This window comes from Corvus brachyrhynchos, unplaced genomic scaffold (assembly GCF_000691975.1).
Source record: "Corvus brachyrhynchos isolate BGI_N302 unplaced genomic scaffold, ASM69197v1 scaffold90, whole genome shotgun sequence".
NCBI lineage: Eukaryota > Metazoa > Chordata > Aves > Passeriformes > Corvidae > Corvus > Corvus brachyrhynchos.
In genome coordinates this window covers 4,857,227-4,880,206 of record NW_008236932.1, presented here as the reverse complement: position 1 = coordinate 4,880,206, position 22,980 = coordinate 4,857,227, and the positions used below count along the sequence as shown (strand labels likewise).

General features: G+C 38.6%; 1 protein-coding gene across 1 annotated transcript in view; it reads right to left on the bottom strand.

The window, feature by feature from the left end:
- Positions 1-18,079, bottom strand: part of KIAA0368 (KIAA0368 ortholog) — a 52,075-nt gene extending 33,996 nt beyond the window's left edge. Inside the window, exons 1-16 of the mRNA XM_017728279.1 lie at positions 18,075-18,079; positions 16,919-17,013; positions 16,364-16,494; positions 11,663-11,779; positions 9,946-10,064; positions 8,901-8,990; positions 6,559-6,727; positions 5,931-6,070; positions 4,649-4,730; positions 4,278-4,397; positions 4,017-4,102; positions 3,676-3,754; positions 2,538-2,587; positions 1,916-1,982; positions 1,687-1,809; positions 471-574 (exon numbers count right to left, since the gene is read on the bottom strand). Coding sequence (XP_017583768.1) covers positions 471-574; positions 1,687-1,809; positions 1,916-1,982; positions 2,538-2,587; positions 3,676-3,754; positions 4,017-4,102; positions 4,278-4,397; positions 4,649-4,730; positions 5,931-6,070; positions 6,559-6,727; positions 8,901-8,990; positions 9,946-10,064; positions 11,663-11,779; positions 16,364-16,494; positions 16,919-17,013; positions 18,075-18,079 — 1,577 coding nt within the window. The remainder of the gene's footprint in view (positions 1-470; positions 575-1,686; positions 1,810-1,915; positions 1,983-2,537; positions 2,588-3,675; positions 3,755-4,016; positions 4,103-4,277; positions 4,398-4,648; positions 4,731-5,930; positions 6,071-6,558; positions 6,728-8,900; positions 8,991-9,945; positions 10,065-11,662; positions 11,780-16,363; positions 16,495-16,918; positions 17,014-18,074) is intronic.
- Between the last annotated feature and the right edge of the window lie 4,901 nt (positions 18,080-22,980).

Here is a 22,980-nt window from a genome sequence, read left to right as displayed (position 1 = left end):
ATGTTCAACTCCCTGCAAATACAAGCTAAAAATAGACTGACAGAATTCGCCAGGAAAAAATAATTTCTAGACACTGTAAAAGTGATTTCAGTTAATGTATTTTTACTTTTGCAATTGCAACTGATCATTAATATGAAGTGCTTTAGTGACAGCAGTTCATCTGAAACTAAAGACTGTCACTGAGTATAGTAACAGCTCTCCACAGAAGTGTCAAGAATGTGAAGTTTAATTTCCAAATTACCATATTTGATTTTCTTTGAGTTATTTATGTGCAAACTTACACACACATATATGTACATGTATTTGTATTTAATCCAAATATATATTGAATGCATATACAATGTGTATGAATATGCATATATATATATACATATTTTTATATATATCCACACACATATCCACACACACACACATATATATGTACACACATATATATACGAGAAAATAATTTATAAAGGAAAACAACTTACGGGTCTCCCGCAGCTAACAGGAGTAAGTATCTGGAAGGGATATGATCTGGAGGGAACACTGTGCTAGCAAATTTTACAGCCACTTGACGTACTTGAACTTCAGGCTTAAAGGGAAAAGACACAAACATATGGTTGAGTTTTAAACGACAAGCAGTAATGACTTTCACTCATCACTTGTACATCATCAGTCATTTGTTTTGTCCTCTGGTACCAACATGATTCAAAAAGTTTAGACATTTTGAGACACTGTTCATGCTTACTCTTCATATGGCAGGAGACAGGGCAAAAAAAATCTAACTTCTCATATATACACAAGTGGGCAATTAAGTGTTTAATTAAACACATGCACACTTTGGGGAATCATGCTAATTCTTGAAAAACTGAACTGCTCCATCCAGGCAGTTTTGAAATGAAACTGACATATATCATCTATCCACGGAAAACAGAGCTACACTTAGGAGCAGCATAGCCAGAGGTGGGAAAGAAACATCAGCTTAGGGTGATCATTCTGTCTGTAAGGTACAGAGAGTCTCAAAAAGGTACAGCCTGGAGATTTAGATCCCTTAAGCAAAAGAGTTATCAGCATGAAAATTATCTCTTAAACTAGAAACACATACACCTACACAGTCAGTCTGAGTACCCATGCAAACACAGAATATACAAAACACTCATTCTTTCTGAAAATCCAGACTTCTGGTGTATTCTGAACACAAACAAGGTATTCAAAGTATGGATCAGTCAAGTCTGGTTTAGTCTAGACTAGTGTGTCAAGACTAAGCTCCTGGAGAAGTTCACAGGTGCCTTATGTCAGATACCACATAGCACAATGAAACCCCACTTAGCAGCGAATGATCCTTTCTACCAAACTCTCAATGTCCCAAAGCATTTCAGAAGACAGTCCTTGAAGCATCTACTTCTTGAAGTTTTCTAAGGAGAAGACTATGAGAAACATACAATGCAATTGCAGTGGATTTGTTTCTTTGCTAAACAGAACACAAATAAAGAACTGCAGTGTTACCTGCCTTGCAGTCATCAACCCATGCTAAAAATATTTTATCTGAGCATACACACCCTGCCTTCTCCTAGACAGGCCAATACACTCAGTAAGAAAAGGAAGACGTGCTCCAGGAAGTATCTAACAGGAACTGTCAGGAAACAGGAAGACAATTAATAGCTCTTTTTTTAAGGCATGCGATTTTTACTCCACTGAAAATACCTTTATTAAGTAAGAAGCTACAAGAGCTTCCATCAGGGTACGCTGGGCTCCTTCCAGGTTACTATATGCTCCAACCATCATGGACAATGCCTCTTGAATGGCAAGCCTAGTATCAGCATCCTCCTGCAGTACAAAACCAAGAGGTTTCACTTTACAGTGCACAGTGTCAAAAACTGAGCAAAATCAGAAGAAGACACTAATGAATTCCCAAAGCCCCATCAGCACCCACCTTGCACAAGGCTTCGAAAAACTGCTGTGTCAGTGCTATATCCTTGGTAAAGAGCTGAGGCATTCGGCTGAAACAAGATATTTTAATCCATGAAGCTTTTGTTTTTTAAATTGAAATGCTTTACATTTCATTGGTCTTCCCCTCATTCCAAATTTTAACTGTCAAACAATCACAGCCAGCACAGAAAGTTTGTTCTATCTTAGCCATATCCACCATAAAGCAGCAAATTCCCCCTCCCTTAACACAGCTTGGAAAGCGAGACATTTTATGGACAACCACTTAGATCACCAGCACATGACTGAACATACCACTTGCCTAGCTTCATGCCCTCTGGTCTTTGCTGAACATTCCTTAAATTTTTATTTCTAGCAATCCAGAATGTGGAACCATTTCTTAAATACTGTGCAAAATTAATGAGCTTCCATTAACCACTGCTAGAGAAGCTATCAGCTAAAAACATATTTCTTTTACATTTCTGGAGTTGTCACAAAAAGTGCTTTTCTCTGCACCATGCACTCAACTGCAAAATTGGCAGGTGGCATAAAGCTTGCTGCTGATAAATTAACTGATTACTCTGGAAAAATTATTCAATGTCCCATTGTTTAAATGATGCTTCAGTTACCTGGAGAGCTTTCCAACTGCTGAATATGCCATTGATAGCAGTTTTGAATCCTTGAATGATAAAACAATAAATAAAATTCAGCAAAACCAGAAATACATACAGGTATATCTTTTATAAATAAACATTTACTTTAAATCCTGTCTTGAAAGTGCTCAAGCAGGCCTTCGTGGAAAAAGAATCCTAAAACATAAAATATTTCTATCCGAGAATAAAAACATTAGATAGAAACAGAGGGATCTTTTGTCCAAGAAACAAAGAAATTGCAAATGGTGGCAAAACATTAAATCTCTCTTCTGGTCTCAGCTAACTACATTTTATTTCAAGAAAAACAGATATGGAGATTTGGTGAGTATATGAAACAGTAGCAGAGGGACAGAAACCTTCCACTAGGTCTGAACAGCAACTGTAAACAAAGGAAGCTGTTTGCGCAATGGATCCTTCGGATGACCAATATAGCATATTTATACACATGGGCTTACTTCCTTTTTCATTCCCTTCCCAATGGCAGGGAGTCCCATGCATTCAAATGCCAACTCAGGCCAAAAGGTCACATCCGAAGTTCAAACAAAGCAGCAAGAAGCTCAAATCTGCAGAAGAGATGATCTGCAACATCAGCCCTTTCTAAGGTACATGTAGGAGCATAATGGAGAATTTGACTTTTGAAACGGCACTGGAAATAACTCGTTCAGGGCAGATTGGCATTGCAGTTCTGTTTGGTAACACCCTTCCCATAGTAATACCATCCCTGGACAGATAGGATGGAATGTATTACAAGCTGACCTATACAGCTGCTTAACACAATGGGATTAACATCCAGAGCTGAAGTCCCTGTGTTTTCCAGAGTAAGAGCAGCTACATACTACTTTGCCTTCCCTCTTTATATTACTAAAACTATTGTTTCTTGAGATTTTGCAATTGGTGCCCAAGCACATATGTATAGGTGTTAAATAAATAAAACAGTTTTCCTATATAGCATTTTAAAATATTTGCTTCTCTTCAAAAAAAAATTCTTAAAATGTGTCCTCTGGCAGCCTCTCAAGCAAACACAAAAAAAAAATTCATCAGTTTCCATCGTAAAGGTATTTATCTTTTGCTTGTATTCACATGAAGAATTACAGTAAAGAATTTTTAATCTTACCTCTTTGTATTCATTGATCAGCTTTGTAAGTCCATTTAAAAGCATTGGACCTAATGGCTTTATTTTACTCTCTGGACAACTGCAATTAGAGAAACCAACAAAACATTATCTTTTGGATCCCTGAAAAGCATCTTCTCTAGTATCACTTTTCTTGACTGTGTTAAGGTGAGAAATTACAATTTATTGTGTGCAAGCACAGACACATTGAGCTTTCAGGATTAAGTAAAAAAACCCCCTACATTCTCCGAGTTTTAGTACTCATTAGTTCAGTTATATCTTTATTAAACAGAGTGGCTTCTAGGCAAATAGCTAAAAAACATTGTGCTTTCTGAACTACTTACATGATACAAATATGATGCACAAACTGCAATGACAGACTTCTCAGTTTTGCATTTGTGTTTGCACCAAAGAGTCCATCATATACCACCTGACCAAAAGGAAGAAGGAGCAGATTAGAGAGTGTCTGGCTTCACTTTCAAAGATTTTCATTCCCCCTCTTCTTTAAACGCTGTCATCAATAACAATGCTTCCCACTGCTAAGTACTGGAGAAACTGTATCATCAAACTGATTAGGAAGAGTAGATTTGGAAAATAAGCATCACCTGAATGTTAGCTGGGAACATTTCTGCAGCCTGCCGGGATCGCAGAAGATGAGGAACTATCTTTAATTTAACACGGGTGCTGACTGACTCTCGTTTCATTTCTGGTTTCAGAACAGATCCCTGTCAGAAACAGAGATGAAATAGTGCATCTTTGGACACCAGTATATTTAAGTTAGCTAAATTACTTTCTGCTGCAAATCAGAACACACTGGCACAGAGAAAAAAATATTCAAATAGCATAAATGCTCAGTAAAAGCAGAGATCAAAGTGACAGATTTAAGAAATATATATATGTTTTCAAATAAAGTAAGACAACTAAAATTACTTCTTTAGCAGTTAAGAGGATAGACAACTGTGAAGGCAAATTTTACCTCCTTGGTTTTCAGTGGTATATCCCCAAGATACACTTTATACATTTTGCTGATGATAGCAGGATTGTTCCAGTCAATTAAACTGAAGAAAAAAAACACATTGAAAACCAATATGTTATGATTCCAACCTTTGACTGTTTCTTAAAATACAGCATTTTGCATCATATTAATATTCTTCCCAAAGTTTAAACAGAAGTCCTCAGTTTGACTTCTAACCACTTTTCCCACATACATGTAATACATAGTCATAGAGGATGTGATCACACTTTCACAATTTCTGACAACATGATATCAAATAATTTGTGAGAAACCTACATGCTCCATCTCTCCCACTGAAACAAGACATACAGACCACAGTCATCTCCCAATTGAATACCGAATGGTAATCTGTGAACTAGCATATATTTCTCATAAAAGACATTCAGCATTACATATTGACATGTATTTTGTCCACACAGTTATTTTTCTCTCTGGGCAAAGAATACCAACACAGAAGGAAAGATAAGACAAGCAGCAAAGAAGAGACCAGCTTCCTTAATCAGCCTTCATCATTTAATAGCATCATCTCCACTGTCATGACTGAGATACATGAACAGACTTCAGATGCAGAAGATTTCACATTACAAATTTGACTCCAAGTTAAATAGTCCTACAGAAGCCACCTACACATTTCAAAGACAGGCCTGTCTTGCTCCAACCTCCTACATGAGCCAGCAAATCACTCACTGTCAGTGCCTCAGCAAAGAGTACAAACAGCCATTACTCTGACCTCCTGATGAGTTAAAGACAAGCATTGTCTTTAGATGATGAAAGGTGAACTGCAGGTGAGCAAAAGTTTCAATAATAACAACAGTGTTTGCCAAACTTTCTAGACTATGATCCATTTCACAATTAATCTCTTTATTCTCCTAATAAATTAAATGAAAGTATACTTTTCTGGGAATCATTTACTAAAGCCTTATTGACAATTGATAATCCACAGAGGGCAATGTAGAAACCACTGATATTCTTCATGACTTGGTATGAAAATGGCTCAAAAGCAATACCAAAAATGATCAAACCCGCACAGCTAAAGCTGTCAGCTCTGGAGCCAAGTGACATTTCCAGTTGCAAGACAACAAGCCTCATACCCAGCCCAGAGGGAATACATGGCAGCTTCACAGGTATACAGGGGACTTTAGCCTTCTTCCTCTCGAGCACAGCCTCTCTGGAGCACTACATACATTGCAGCTAGCTGTGTCAGGAATACTAACACCATCTTTTTCAACCATCCAGACCTTACCTTTGCTTGCTCTTTAGCTCAAGGTCTGCTGCAGTGGCAACACTGTGTCTTGTATCACTGGAGGCTACAACGAGGTGTATAACAGCTTCAAGTTCGGGCACTTGCTCAGCTTCAATGAACTTCACTATCCCCAGCTTACACTGTTCAATACCACGGAAAGACAGTGTTACTGACAAGAAAGCGGATGTTACAGTAACTGTAGCAGCTCAGCTGTCTGAAATCATGGCTTCTGCTCGCTCAAGGAGAAATTCACATGCTCTCCATCTCCTAGCTTGCCTCCTGTCACAGCAGTCATCTGCAGCAAAGTATCAGCATTACCATGATACTCTGTTACACCACTGCTAAAAAGGGATGCTTCAGAAACAGAAGACACTGTTGCAACCTTTGAGAGTAAAACACAAGAGTAGGCTGCAGTCATGACTGCTTCCTAACCACCTTCCTCCCCACCCCACCACAGCAAAATTCCTTAAGGCATCATGCAAAACTCCCCAGTAAATTCCCTCAGGGCAACTAAAGGCCTGGTCAGAAACAGTTACATATTTTCCCTCCGGCTTTCCATTCCACCATCTGCAACCATCCCTGTTACCACCCACAGTTCACCAAGGACCAGCCCCACAGCTCTAAATACCTGTTCTAGCAGCTCTGGTGTCCATGGACTATCTCCAATTACCCTTTTGGCTGCGTAAAAGCTCATCCCTGGAGGTGGTTGAGGGATTCCAGGACCTCCGACGCTACTTGATGAAGATCCCTGGGCTGAGGGCACATTTTGTCGACTTTGAGATTCATTCAATACAAACCTAAGCAGGCAGGGAAAGACTTTCATTAGAGCCTTTACCAATCGACATTACCAGCTGAATTAGATTCTGGAATGGAGAAAGACATAACATGTCCAGCTTGATGTATTTTTCTTTAATTAATCCCATAACTCTAACATAAGACAGAATTTGAGGCTTGGCTACCAATTATCCCAACATATTCTGCAAGAGCCATAACAATGTCATTGTACAGGAAAACAAACTTCAGTTTTGAAAGGGAAAGGTCCACTGGCATTTCCAGAAAGAGTTATTGGGTTAAAAACTAGAAAAAATTATCTGTTTTGTATTAGAAATACTCATGTAGTACTACATTCAAGGAACTCATGCTAAAAGCTCCAACAATATTTGTATGATTCCTACAAAAAACACAAACCCAGCAAGGAAAATAATGAAGCATATGCAACACAAGTAGCAGGAAACAAACCCTGATATAAAAAGATAATAGATGAGATACTGTCTTGGAGAGTGGCAGTTTTAGTACTGGGCAGGCAAAGAAAGCAAAAATAAAAAGATGAAGTTTACAGAGCCTGGTCTTTTTTAAGACTGGCTAGTCTAGCTGCCCTGTGCTCATCTCCATGCCTTCATAAAAGCCACCCCACCTCTCCATGTATCCTTGGAAGCTGGTCAACACAATATGGCCTCAAAATTGGAAAACAGAGACCAACAAGAATTATTTTGCTCCAGCCAGCCCCCCTTTCTGCATTCAGCACACAGGCAACCAAAAGAGGAAAACAATCTCAACAACAAGATTTCATTCCGAGTCTCATTAGTTAAAACTTTGAACACTTCATTATGAGCTTTAAGCCCTACAGTTAAGCTTTCTGGTTGCTTTACTGCAGCAAACTGGCAAGGCTAATTCACAACTGGGCAACGACAGACCAAGTTCTAACAAGCACAAATTAGCGGTAAACCACTGCAAAAAGGCTCACCCCAGGGAGCAAGACTTTAAAAGACAGACACCCAGAGCCACAGGTTAGGTCAAGACATTCTCTGAGCACCTTCTGGAAAGAAAATTAAAATTTTCACCTCCTACTTGCAGCATCTCTGAGTATTTTCTCAGAGGTCTCTTCCAAACTAAATGATTCTGTGATTTAAAAACTCATGCTTTGCCAGAGTATTAAAGCATGGAAGGAGTGAAGACTCACTGAAAAGCCCAAGGACTTCAACTGTTGACAGTACAGCCACAGGTGAAGCTAAGAGCAATTAACCTGGGCCAACTGAAGAGCGTGAACCATGAACAGAAGAACAGGCATTCTAAACTAAAAGCTACAAGATTCTGTATATTCAAACAAAATGGAAGTGGCCCCCATAATATCTGATGGGGAGCATGGCCTCGAACAAAAAGCTACATGGTGAAAGCTCATGTGCTCGCTATTTTAAATTCATTCCTTTAGGTTAATCCACTCACATGAGCAAGAGTTATGAGCTCAAAAAAATCATACTGGCACCAATCCACTTTTACTGCCAGAAAAAATAGAAATGTGTTCTACCATCAAAATTATTTCTATTTTCTTTAAAAGCAAAAGCCCCCTTAGCAATACAAAGACACAAAAACCAGTGGAAAAAACACTTTGAGAAAGTACTGATTTTAGACACCAGAGGTTCCTAACAAGCAGTAATCAGTAAATTCAAGTTGTTCCATACATTCTTCTTGCTTTCAAAAACAGTGCTCACACTAAGACAACATCACTGCAGTTTGAACATTTTTCACCAGAAAACAGACAAAAGACAAATCTTATTCAAAGGTTCAACTCTGGAAAACATAAATTTTTAGAAATTATTCTTGCTTATAACCTTGGAGGAATAAGCCTTAAAACTCAACTGCAGAAAGATGAGCACACATTTTTGTCAGACTTCTATTTGAAAGGCCTGGCTATTTAACAGATAGCTCACATGTCTCATTGTTTCACTTTGATCTCAAAAGAGGTAAGGACAGAATAGTGTAACACCTAATTAAGTAGAAAAGAGATGTTTTGTAAAATAAGGAAGATGGGAATCTGGTTCTTAAAATCATCAACTTCCTTTCTACCTTTCCACTGGCTTCATTTGAGCCAGGAAGTAACAGCATACTTTAAATGAGTTTTCAAGGGTGTAGTTTATACTGTTTCACACATAAAGAACACAACAGTGCTAGAGAAGACTGGTATCAACTCACCCATAAGGCATAAGAAGAACATCCAACATAAAGTCCAAAAGCAACTGTACAGTCTTTGGTTTTTCAGCAAGATTAAACGGAGATAAGCTGAAAAACAATTATATTTACTGCAACCATTTAAAAAAAAAACATTTGTTTATTTATAACATACAAGACAGAAACCTTTTATAACAAACCTGGTCCTTAACAGCAAAAAAAGAAAATATAAACAAAAGTTAAACATATTCACAATCCAATAGCCTCTATTTTACCATCTGATGTACTTAAAAATGGAAACCAGAAGATAAATTAGGATTTTTCCTTAAAATGGAACATATATGTCTGCATGCATGCAGATATTTGGAGAGACAGTCTCTGCATTTGTCCAGATTTTTGACAGTGTCATAATTCTGCCACAAAATACAATCTAGGACTGTCTCATCCTTAAGAAACACTGGCAAACACAGTGGTTGTATACCAGTACAGCCAGATTTTCCAAAGCTCTCTTCACTCATGTACTTGCTTTTTTGACACAGAAAACTCATGCTCCCAGGGGCTACAAGTATTTTCACACTAATCTCATGAATGGAAGCAAGATTTTACTGCAAGGCCTTTCAGTAGGGTCATTTTTTAAATACTTGTATACTATCACAGTATGTAGAGTGAACAAAGACATGATTTTAATGACATTTTCCAATACCAGCACAGTGGAAACTCATCTCCATGTAGGTAAGAACCAGGCCCATCAATAACAGTTTTCTAGAGCTCCCAAATTCGTCTCCTTTTTACTTATTACAACTTAGCTAAAATTTCTACTTACTTGAAACACAGACCTCTTATCATATAGGAAGTCTGCTGCTGCAGATCCTCTATATTACTACAGCATTAGACAATAAGAATTTTTTGTACCACCCAAACAACCGAATTACTGATCCAAATTGTACATGCCAAGAACATACTGAGTAATGAAGACAGCACCAAGGAAAAGAAATATTTTAACAACTGATACAAATTATTTTACTAAAACAGTACCAATAAAATTCACTCCAAGAATAAGTAGTTATACCTGTCTTGTTGTGGTTGAGGTTTCCCTTCCATTGCAGTGAGAAGGGTTGGAGCCAATTCACATTGTTTTTCCACAGGCAGACGGGGGTATCCCATCTTAACATAAATTATGGTAAAATTCTAAAGGAGTAGAAAAAGCACACAGTATTGCAGCAATGCAAAATAAGCATGTGTTCCTTAACCTCTTCTTGTATCTCGTTTCCAATACCCAATTGTGTAACACAACATACAAGAAGACAAATTTCTTTTGTAAGACCAATTTCTTGTCTAAGATTTATCAGACTGACAACCATTAAAGCGGAGACTCAGCAAGGACTACTCAGAGTAGGTCTTGCTGGGCCTCGACTTTAAAATGCAGAAAAAAACAATGAAAAAAAACCTCTCTGGTTTTCCTTTTCCATTGCCAATTTCACCAAAAGCAGTTGCAACTAAGCAACAGCTTAAAAGAAAGCAAATGTAATGATCTCTCTTACCTATTTCTGAAATAAAATAGAAAACAATATTGAACAGATACCAAGATAGCAGCATAGACAAAATTTCTCTTGAAAACATATTTCTAAATCACCATATTTAAAAGCTGCACATGCAGTTAAGAGTCCAGTGACAGGAGAGCACAGCACAGCAATAGTGAACACTGGACTATTTAACTGTTATCCTGTTCATCTAAATCCAGACAAGAACTGCAGAGATAAGAGTTGTGTTCCACAATCTGGCTGAAAGAAGTGCTGAAGAGGAGTGCTGTAGTGCACTGCACTACTTTGTAGATGGCACTTTAGTTAAAATGCTATGAAGCCTTACGACACAAAGCAATGTGCATCGCTGAGATACACTAATGAAAATACATTTTTGCCAAGTCCAGCCAAATGCAGAGTTTGTCAAGTATGTCTTTAAACAAGATAGTTTGTTTTGCTCTACAAAACACAGGCACTCCAGAAATCTTGGTCATTTCTAAAAAGTGAATTCCAGATAATGCCACTTGCTTAGGACAATCTAAGATTACTTTTATGTATGTCACTGCTGTTTAAAGTCTAAATATTTCTCCATACATTTCTAAGATGTTATGTTTTCAATTTAAGCTACAAACAAGACTGAAGAGTAAAACAAGGAAGTACAAAGTTTCCCTGTGAGTTAATCACTTCTGTTTCATAATGATGATTTTCAACAGATCTACCAAAACTGAAATGCAAACCATTTCATAGTTTCAGAAATACATTTAAAAACTTTCACTTTTTAAATTAGATGAAATGAAATAATCTATGAAAGTTTCCCTGTCTATAAAATAACATTTTTTCACCTTTTCTTGCTCAGATAAGGTCCTGATCCTAAAACCACATGGAAATACAGGACCTCATGTGTTTAAAGAGATAAAGGTGTTTTAAGTAAAACTCTTATCCTGGAGATATCAAGACAAGGATTGATAGCTGCTTGCAAAATGCAGCTTTCACCAATGAACACCTTTACAATACAAGCAGTGACAATGCATGCAATCATGACATATCAAGAGTAACTGTCAGTACTTGAACAGCAAAATGCTTTATGAAACTAAGCTTCACCCACGCTAGACTATAAAACTGAGTACAAAAAAAGCTCTTAAAACATCAACCTCATAACAATTACAAACTTGCTAGGAAAACTGACAGAGCTAAATACAGGACTTTAAAGAATATTCTTCTTCCTAAAGTAAAGCAGCAAACAGTTTCAGAAGAACAGCCACTTACAGTGACAAAGGACACTGCAGAAGGATCTTGATATTGAACTAGCAATGTCTCTACTGGAAGCTGTATTTTGGGTCGACTCTTAATGCGCTTATTCAGATGAACCAGCAGCTCCATGACCTGACAGGGAGAAAAAAGAAAAAAAAATTGAAAGAACCACCATTAACGTTACTACTTTGTGCTTCAGTCATCAAGCTCAGTCCATTAGGCAGGCTTAGTATAAGCAAATCAGGCCTGATCTAACTGATTATTTAATCCATAAGGAAACAGCAGCCATCACTTATAGTATTATCTTGAAACCACTCCAACAGGTCTCAAGCCACTGTTACGACAAACACACAAGTCCCAAACCACACACAATCAATAACATCCATCAACAGAAATATCAGAAAGAAAGGATTACTGAAGATGACCAGTTCTTTCCACAGTTTGCTTACTACCTGTCAAAACTGACTCTGGTTTGGAAATCTGCATTGCTGCTCTGTATTGAGCTGCAGAATAACTCCAATTCACAAAACAGAACAAAAAAACAAAAAAAAAAACAAAAAAAAAACCAACAACAACAACAAAAAAAAAAATCCCCACCCATAATAAAATTACCAAATAAGCGTATGAGAACTTTTTGGAGCAGAACATTACAGAATTGAAATCCTTCAAACAAGAGGAGAAGCCAACAGGAGTGCTGTGAATGTCAAGCAGAAGTGATGTGCAGCCCTGCCTGGGCAGGCAGAGCCCCTGCAGCAATGCCAATGGGAACAGGCAGCTGCTCGAGCGGGATGGCCCTGGGCTCTGACAGACAGTAGCTGAAACTGTGGCCAGAGTGCATTGAAGCAAGAGAGGTGCACCATGGTATTCCCTCATGATGAAGACTATCAAGTAGTGAAGTTGGGGCCCAGAGGGTTTGTACGGTCTTTATCCTCAGACGTTTTTCAAGACCCATTTCAATAAAACCTTAACCTTCATCCTGAACAGAGCTTGTAATGGACTGTTTTAAACAGGAGATTGGCCTGGAGACCTCCTAAGGTCCCCTCCAAAGTGAATTATCCCATGATTCTACAATCACATTAAGCGGTTTCTTAGCATCAGCAAAGTGTCATTTGTAAATCCCCTGAAGGAGGTATCATAACTGAATGCAGGAAACTGAAAAACTACAATCTCTACTCTGGAACAACTATCCATTCTGAGAAATCACACTGAACATCTGCATCTTGCTTGCAAACTTTATCAGATTCCCAAAGAAGGTGGTGCAAAACAATGGAAGTGATGTTAGATGAAGTGAGTTCAGTTCCAGTAAAACCAGTCAGAGCTCATCCTAGGTTCAGGTTGACTTCAAGCAATTCAAGTCAAAAAGACAGGGTGTCCTGTGTTTTTGATCACTGCCTTGGTCAGAGTATGCTGAAAAAGCAGCTAAAACTGCTGTCACTGAAGTTTGTAATAGAAACTGCAGAACCGTATGTATGCTGAGCTGCATATGAGCAGAGTCTTGGACACCATCTTTACATCTACTCCCTGACAAGGTATCAAACAAAAAAATGTCGAGCTATAATTCAGAGAAACGGCAGAGCTGACTGCAAGAATGTGATTGAAATCAGAGAGAAACTGACAAACTAAGTAACACTGACAGCTATCAAATTTTGCTGCTGTAAATTTATTGCAACCATTACAAATTCATAGTATTTTAGAGAGGAAAAAACCCTGTCTGCAGAGATCTCTTTGAGAAAGGGTAGGAGATACTAAGACAGAACTTGAGAAACATGTTCAAATTACCAATGCTGGCTGGTAAAAAAAGACATGGCTGGATTTGGGTATGTGTTAGGGTTTAGCTCATATCCTGCTTCTCTAATCATTAATGTCAAATAAGTGCACTAAGGATCTCATCAGCAGCACTCTTCAGACCTGACTCATGCAAACATCTGCACTTTTGACTTCTTTTGGTTTTGCTGGCCTCACATGGGCTGCATTTAAAGCGACAATGGTATCCAGTCTGGCACAAAGGCTGCCATTGTAAAAATACCTCTTGGAGCTCATCTGAAGAAGCAGAGTTGAATTTACCCTGGATTACTAGTTCTTTGTGTGACACCACTAAGATAACTGTTTTTGTAGAAGACATCCTAGAGTAAAATTTAACCCATTTGCCAAACTGTGGCCTGAAAAGGGATTACTTCTTCAGCATAAATGGATTAAGAAGGTATAGGCATTACAAGTTTATCCCCATAGTTAGACTACATCCTAGATCTGAAAATGTATGAGGGCAATGAGTTCAAATTACTGAATGTTGCAGCAATAGTGACCTAATAATCATAAATTGAAGGGCAGCAATAAAACCAACAAAGGAATACATTAAGGCAACAGGAAGAAAAATTAAATTTAATTTCCCCTTTTCATTCTAGCAGTAAGTACAAGCTTGAGGACAAAGTTAGTCTGGGGAGTCAAAGTAAAATTAGAACATTGTCAATCCTTCTGGTGTACTTGTGAACCAAACTATGCTTCTAAAGTTGGGTGAAAGAAGTCCTTTAACAACTGTAATGCTCTACACTTAGCAGTATACTCACAACAAATGTTCTTGTTTGCTCATGTCTATACTATCAAAAGCTACACTGTCAATTCAATTAAAATTTTTAAACCATAGTTAATTATATTGGCACACTTTTTTTATTGTTGGTGGTGGTGGGTTTATGGGTTTTTAACCACAACAATCACTGCAGGAGAGGGATATGACATGGGGTGTCAGTTTTGTCACTGCCTGTAGATAGTCACTGGGTTAATAAAGAGTTTGCCTTTCTCCTTCCATTCTATTTCATTTATTAGCATTAGTAGATCAGCTTTCCAATTACCTGAGTGCTCATGTTAAAAAATACATGTTTTCACTTTGCTTACATTGCCTTAATGTGATTTAAGCTGGTGTTGAACAACAGGCACATTTTTAGTTATCCACTAGGCAAAAACCAGCAATGGAAAGTTAGATATTTGAAAAGGCAGCAGAATTCTTAGCATGTTTTCCCACCACATTAACAAAGTGTAAGAGCAAGAAGATTGACAAGCTCAGTTCCAATGTAAGTTATGGAAAAGGGCAACATGCACATTGAAGAGATTTACTTGCAGGTTATACACTACACAGTAAATGTTCACTGATACCTTTTAGAATAAAAAATTGACAGTCTCTTTGTCTCACTGAAATTATTTTGCTATGTGAAAAATATCAAATAAAAGAAATTTAACATATACAGGGCCTTCTTGCTACATTTTGAATTTATTAAGAAAACAAACAGAATACTGAAAAAGTCAAATGCCCTTCACTGACATGGCAAGGGCAGAATTCAGGGTGATCTACACAGCTGCAATGAATTTGACAAATATCAAGAAGTACATGGAAGTGCTATAATTCCTTATATTATTATCATCTGGTGTGGATGAAAATTAATAGTTTAAACACCTGAAAGGAAGAAGAAATGCATTTTATTTCATTATTCACTTTAATGTAATAACTACTAACCGTACTACTACTACAACAATACACCCTAAGTATGCTCTGTGATGTCAAGAGGCCTCTTAAATTTAATTTTCAAAAGACTAGTCCTCCCCCTTTCCTGAATCTTCCAACACTCCAAAATAACTGACAACACATTCCAGCTTAGAGAAAAAAAATCATACAAAAATACCCTCAGAAATTTCACCAGCTGATTAAATGCCTTTCTTCACAACTTCAAGCACACATGGTAAGCAGGTATTCAGAAGAACACCCCATCTGAGTTGGAGTATCTATCTGTCCCTCAGCATAGTGGAATGGCCTGACATCTATGGATCCACTTCAATGTAATCACTCTTAGGACCATGTTTTGGGCAGAATTTTGTTAAAAAAAGATCTATGTTACAGTTACTTGCAGGCTCTGAAATCTACTTATAAATGCAGTGACATTCTGATTATTTCCCTATTTCAACAAGACACATGGATTTATGAAAAGTTTCTTTTCCACCACTAACCCCCAACACTTCATCTGCACTCTGCTCCAAAATGTTCCAGTTTACTCCTATTACCAGACCTAAAACCTAATGCAGGGAACTGAATTCCCCAGTTACACATTAAATTCCACCTCTAAAACTGCTTTGGCTTTCTCCTATGCCTGGTTACAGGCAAAAACCAAAGAGTTTTAGTCACTCAGGTACACATTAAGGTACCTGAATAAATGCTGTGATAAAGCTGTCTTCTGTACCAGGGAACTGAATTTTTTCAGATAGGCACCACATTCCATTCTCAAAATTAGTTGGTTCTTGCTCTTATTCCAGTTATCAACCAAGTGAATGACATCAGTAAGGCTTCATGCTATTCTGTGCATAGAAGCAAGCTTGCTTCACATGTGCCCTAAGTCAGGAGGAAGCACAACAGCCCTGGAAGCCAAGGGCAACTGTCCCTATGGCAGCAAGCCTTGATCCCAAGGCTAACTCTGTCAGAGCTAGCTGGCCTCAAGTGGAAACAACTGCAGCCTCCACACATCTGCAAAGCCTGTGCTAACACAAGCACTGACTGTTTTGTTTAAACTCTAACAGGTGTAATGAACCAATTCTCTATTAGGGTCACAATAATTTTTCCTCAAAGAGTAGTTTTCTCCACAGAGAACATCCAAGAATAGCAAATCATGATACATCATGGGCATCTCCTTCTCCCTGATCAGGATAATGTATCTTTATGGTAAACTGAACCCTTACCTTTTTGCGAACTCCTTCCTGTGTGCTGGACAGCTTGAGGAGAACAGGGGGTAGGAATTTGGAAATAATGTTCTGTAACTGCTCATCTGTTTCTGCATGGCCAAGACGCAAGAACACACGCTCCAGTTGATCTGCAATTAATTAAAAAAAAAAAAAGAAAAAGAGAAACCGAAACTCAAAATTCCTGTAGCAAGAAAGCTTTTTCTGAACATCCCCTAATGGACTTACAAGAAATGCTGCACAATGTTATTAGAGTACTCATATCTCAACAGCACTCATCACAGATTTTTAACTCTGAGAAAACCAGTTATGGTAGAAACCAGCCTGATAGCTTCCAGTACTAGCCTTCACAAGTACATGGAGACCACTCCTAGCAAAGACAGAAGTAATTAAGGCTGCCTTTGCAGGTACAGTTCACACACCTGAAAGCACAAGAAACAAGCTAGAGTGAAAAATCAATTCTTCTGAAGCTCAAGACTACTGTTACAGGGTAAATTTGACACTCACAGGTTTGGGTTACAGGAGTATTCATACAACATCTTGACACAGGCTAACTGGTCCAGCGCTGGTCCATTAGGGCACTTAGGTCTCCCAGAAAATCTGAACTAATGTTGGCTGAACCAGTTACTTGTTTGTTATAATTAGCTGATCTGTTTTCAAAAAGATGGCACTATCATCAATAGGAGTAAGAGCACAAGCGTGAAATGCAGGACATGCTGTTGTGATGCTATTATTGCTCTACGAAGCGGCTGGAGTGTTTTAATTCACCTTCCTCTGGCCAGCTGATCTACTCCCCAAACCCAGAAAGGAACAAACAAAAAATCGTTTCAAGAAAACAAATTACACCACAATCTTCTGTCAACAGAAGCTGATGGTTGGGGACCATTTTTTTTAATAAAAAAGGTTAAAAGTCCTTATTTTAAGTGCCAGAATGCAGCTGCCCCAACAGCTACACCAGAAGCAAAGCAAAGCCTCCCCAGCAACAGCAGCATTCCCAACGGCTGGAGTACGAAGACTTTGTGCACAGGATCAGGAGCATCTGTTTTTCATCCTGCAGCAATGAAGGCCAGACCCACATGCAGCAAGGAAGCAATGACCCGATGCTTTTGAAGGGCTAAAGGTCTTAAGACATCCTACAAGGAGGAAATAATTTCTCCAAAGGCTAATCTAAAGTGATCTATAGCAAGCTGAGATTAGAGGGAGACCAAGGAGAGACCTCCTTCAGCAGAGAAGGATCATCAAGCTGGCTGTAAAGGACCACAGTGGGGAAAAAAAAAAAAGAAAAAAGGCACTGGTATAGGGCAGCGGTAAAGACTGAGGTGAATGGATATGGTTAGAACCAAAGCGATCAAAAGGGATGTTGAAATGCAAATGCAGCTCTAACCAGCAAACCTATGATGATTTAGCTTCAGAAGCCTTTACTGTCCTATTTTAAAAACCTGTGCTATCCCTGCATTCATAGCACCATTCCTCCTCTGTCAGAAGCAGACTTAACATAAACATACATTAAACATACTTCCAAGATTTCATTTTCTGCTGAGCAAATATGAGCTGAATGGACAGAGCACTACAAAATTTTACTCTCAAGGAAATTACAAGCCAAAACTCTACAGCATCTATAGTGTAAACTGAGACACGAGTCAATCTCATTTCAGACAGATTTCACAGACCACTGAGGTTGTCAGCTAGTCAATGGCTTCGTGACACTTACCTCATATTCCAAGCTTTTAAAAAATCGTGACATTTGATTTCTTTCCACCTTCCTTTTCGTGCCATCCTTCCCCCATCCCAATGATCCCCCATTCCAGGACTTCCTTGGTGTCTTGACAGGCAGTAAGGGACTACTGAAGTCACACCAAGCAGTTGAAATAACTCAGTGAATAAAACCTATCAAATCTTTCCCCTTGGACCTAGAACTCCAGGAGAAAACTGCAGATCCATCATCCTCAAGGAAATCAACCTAAGAACCTTCTCAACACGTTCTTTCCCATAGCAACAGATCAGACACAAGTGTAAGGAAACACAACTGAAGTTAGTTCTAAAGCCATTTGTTGGTAGTCACCGGACTACACACACACCTTCTGAAAGGCAGAGAAACCCTCTTGCATGTGCACTCAGGAAATGTAGCAATGCACTGAATTACAAGCGCCTGCCCCATTTCCAGCTTCCTCCATTATTCTCTTGTTTCAAGCAGCAGCAACCAGAACGGCGGACACAGTAATAGTACCAACAATAATAGTAAGAGATAAGGAGGACAAAAAGCTACCTACTTCTTTACGCTGCCTGTGAGACAAATTTGTTACTTTTCTCATACCTCCGCTGCAAAGTCAGTTAAGCCCTAATACTGTCATCATATGTTCTTCCCTTAACCATAATCATGACAAGACTCTTCAGCAAATTCAAGGATACTGGCCATCTGGATGAAGTTAAGAAACTGGTCAGGAGTTTGTCAGAGCACTCGCCCATGCTGCTGATGCAGACTGTATCCATAGCAGTGGGACAGGAAAACAAAGAGCTATAAAACCTCCCAAGTATTGTACATCAAACATTTCCTCCACGGTTTTTATTCTACTAACAATTAAGACCATTTTTCAAGCTGACAGCACTCATTACAGGAAAGCATAAACACCGGAGATTTAAAGCACCACACACAACGGCCCAGGAAAGTAACTGTGGATGAAGTATCTGGGTCTCAGATGCTGTGTCCTATCTCTGTGTGCTGCAGACCTCCTGGCTGGCATGGGGAAAGTGTCTTTTCATTCTTTATGTCTCTTCACAGCCTCCACTCAGCCTCAGCCAGCAAGCAGACCACTATGCACCAGACATCAAACAAGACAGTTTGCTTGCAACTGGTCTCACTTACCCACATCGTGCATTTCCAAAGTTTTTAAGTACAAAGCTAAAATCTTCTCTCTGATTTTACAGCCCCTACTGCCAACTAAGAAACTGCACAGTTGCAATTTTAGGAGCTTATCTGATAGTAAAAATAAGTAAAGCAAGATGTCTAACTTGCTTTACTACATACCAAGGAGGGTAGGAGGGGGGTGGAAAGGACAAAAACTGTTTGGAAAAAGCCTTAGCAACTGAAAACTAGTCTTTGAAACATCATATGTATGCCACAGCTATGACAGTTAGCATTTTACTATGGATTGAAAAACATAACACAACAAAGAATAAGGTGCATGAGTAAAAAAAAATCAGTAACTAGTTTTACTTTTAAAATACATACAACTAAGTCCATGAAGAATTTGAAACAGTTATTCATGTATTCTGGCACAACCACTTCTTTTCATGCTGCTGTGTAGTACTTCCACATAAAATGCCAATTTTGTGGCACTTTGTTCAGGAAAAAAAGGTGTTTACAAGAAGACAAAGATAAATATGGAGAACTGAACAACAGGCATTGCATACGAAGATGACATCTCCTTTTGTAAAAGAAACAAAGGGGCAGAAAAACAAGATATATCTTTGTATCCCTATTTCCAATAGCAGTGTCTAATTTGTGTGAACTGACATGGTGTATTTGGAACCTGCAATTCCCAAGTTACCATGGCAATGCAGCTACCTATCTGTGAGAAAATGCATGTTTCACTTCTGGTTCTTTCCAATCTCCATTTAAGACTACAAGAGGTATACAGGTTTCAGCACATAACAACCTTGCAAAGACAAAAAATAAAGAAATCGCTTTCCAAACACAGATAATGGATAAAAATTCTACAAAATGCCACACTGACAATGAGACACTAACTTTCAAATCCTGCAACACCATCCATAAAAGGGTCAGAGTTATTTTAGGTTTTGTTACTTCAGAACTGACCTTGCAATCACCCAGGGTAACAGGAAAACCCCACAGCCTGCTCACAGACACAATGTACCCTTTCCTTCCATTTGGTGTATTAACATGGAGTTCATCTAAGAGAACTGAGAGAAAGACACAAAAAGGATAAAAATATGGATAAACAGTGAAATAGCTACCTCAATAAAGCCAAGAATTCAAAGGGTTTACCCTCATTATTTTAATTTTTAAAGAAAAGGAAAATGCCACTGTTCATCTGTATTTTTATTACAGAAATCTCTCAGTTCAGCCAAGCACAGTTACATTTCGAATCAGCTCCCTCTGGCATTTACAGACATTATGCACAGCAACACCAGGTATTCCACACAGACCCCTCAGCAATGCATATTTGTGTAGCAGAGTATCAAGTAAAACACACACCCTTCCTTTAATGAAAACTGACTCAAGAAACTGCTGGGGCTAAGACATGTCAAACTAGCTGTACTTCATAGTTTGACTGATAGCCACAAAACATCTGAGGAACTAAAAAGAGTCCTCTTCAAAACAGAGCAGAGCATGGGACAGCAAAATTCTATGCATGAATCTTCACTTTCCTGAGAAGTATCTGTTTGACAGATTGGTGGAACTCCTACAATATAAATAATTTCTACAACTGTTTCAGTAAATCAGACAAAAACCCCAGAAACCCTCCTCTATTACCTGAACTCTGTAGCACCATTACATGCACAAGCATCCCCCCACATTTTCTCCAAAGGGCCCTACATCAAATAAAGAGTCCTGCGCACAAAAGCATTTCAACTTCACCTCCTGGATGGCAGGGGTAGTTTTAGGGGCAGGTTCCTGCTAAAGCAAAAGCTCTAACACACCCTTTTGTCTCTCTAGAACTAAGCAATTGCTTCTGCATTATTCCACATGCAGAAGAAAGAATAAAGTTCTCATCTGCTGTGCAACTACTAAAATAGGAGTCAAATTCCTGTTCAAATGGTATTAGACTCTGGGAGAAAATATATCTAGTATGATTATAGCAGCAAACAGTGAGTCAGGATTTGCTGGTGCTATTCCTGTCTCTACCAGTAACCCATTGTGTGCCTACAGCCAAAAAACTTAAGGGAGCATTTGTACAAACAGGCCATTCACCAGGCTGTTTTACAAGATCTGACTGGAAAAGGCTAGGAAGGCCTGTTGGAAAAGGGATATATTATGGTTTTTTCCCATCCAATCCTTTCATTTTATAGAAAAGCTTATGTGAAAGCTTGAATAGTACACCAGAAATCAAATAATTTGGAATATGCCAGGCACAGGTTCTCCATTTGAATGGATGACTACTATCACTCAAGACTAACTTGTCTCTCTTGCATCTGAACTCTTATGGCATTAGGGCCAATTTACTGATTTTGCATTATTTTTTAAACTGCCGTATCTTACGCTGCCATCAAACAACTTGTCCTCTAAAATGATAAGCATCCCTTCCACAGCATTTACACAGAGTTTCTGTGTTTGACTGGGGCTATAGATGAAAGCTTCCTACAGCCGTGTAAATATAAAGCAAGCAGACTTCGTTTTTCAGTCTAAAACTAATGGTAATTATTATTGTTATTTTAGGACTAGCAATCATCCTATAAAAGAAAGTATTTATTTCCAAATATGCTGAAATTTAACTATTTGAATATATCAAAAGATGGCAAGCCCACATAGAGGCTTAGTTTCCCTCTCTACATTAAGTTAATCTTTTTTCCATTACCTTTAATTATTTTTCATTTAAGATTACAGTACTTTCTATTCAGTGACAGAGGTACCAGGAAAAAAAACCAAACTAAACAAAAAAGAATTTCCAAAAATATATTCCTCCCCCCACCCAAAGAAAAAAGATTTCTAACCCAACCAATAAAACTCCCTCATTTTTGAAGGATGCAGTGGTCAAATAACCTGAATGACATTATGTAATTATTAATGTGAATCTCAGTCTAGGGACATTTGTCTTTTTAGCGCAGCTTAACAGAAAGGGCTGTGTAGCAACAGGCACATGGCTGAGGACCAATTTTTTGCAGGATCAGATTTGGAGCCTGGAAAGCTAGATTACACACAGATAAAAGCCAAGGAGTTACACGGAAGAGATCTCACACTGACTGGTTTCACCAAGGGGAATCACGTTCTCGTAAAATTAACAACAGAATCTCTTAGATGACAGCAGCAGTGAGAGCTTTCACTGTCCTTACAGCAATTTATCCCAGTTGTCAATGGAACAAATAGCTTGGCATTTGGGTCCTCCAGTTCTAGGATCAGTACAGGATCAAGATCCTCCTTTACTCCACCATGGATCTTGGCTACATAAGGGACATCCCCACCATTATAATACACCTTATTCCACTCAGCCTAGTTCCAGTAACACCTAACAAAGAGCAGAATTAGGATGTTGTTACATACAGAAGCTCACAACAACAAAAAAAACCCCAACAAACAAACAAAACAACAAAAAAAAACCAAAAAACCCCTAAGAAACATTACACAAAAATGCCTTAGTACTGAAAGCCAACAGTGCTCAAATATGCTCAAAGTATTTCTTCTGCCCTTCCTCTCTGACGACTGCCAAGTACTATTTCAGGGTAACCAAAGGCCCTCTCATTTGGCTGAGTCATATGTTATCTTGCTATTAATCCTTCACAGGTAAGAACCAGCTCTATCCCAGGACAGGAAAAGCAAGGGAAGAAACCCGCTTTTTTTGAAGTTCCATAGGCTTCTCCAAAGACCAGCTGATCGTGTGCTTTCCCAGAGTCACTGAGAAAGGGTTTTGGAGGTGACAAGAAGACAGGGCCGAGCTCCC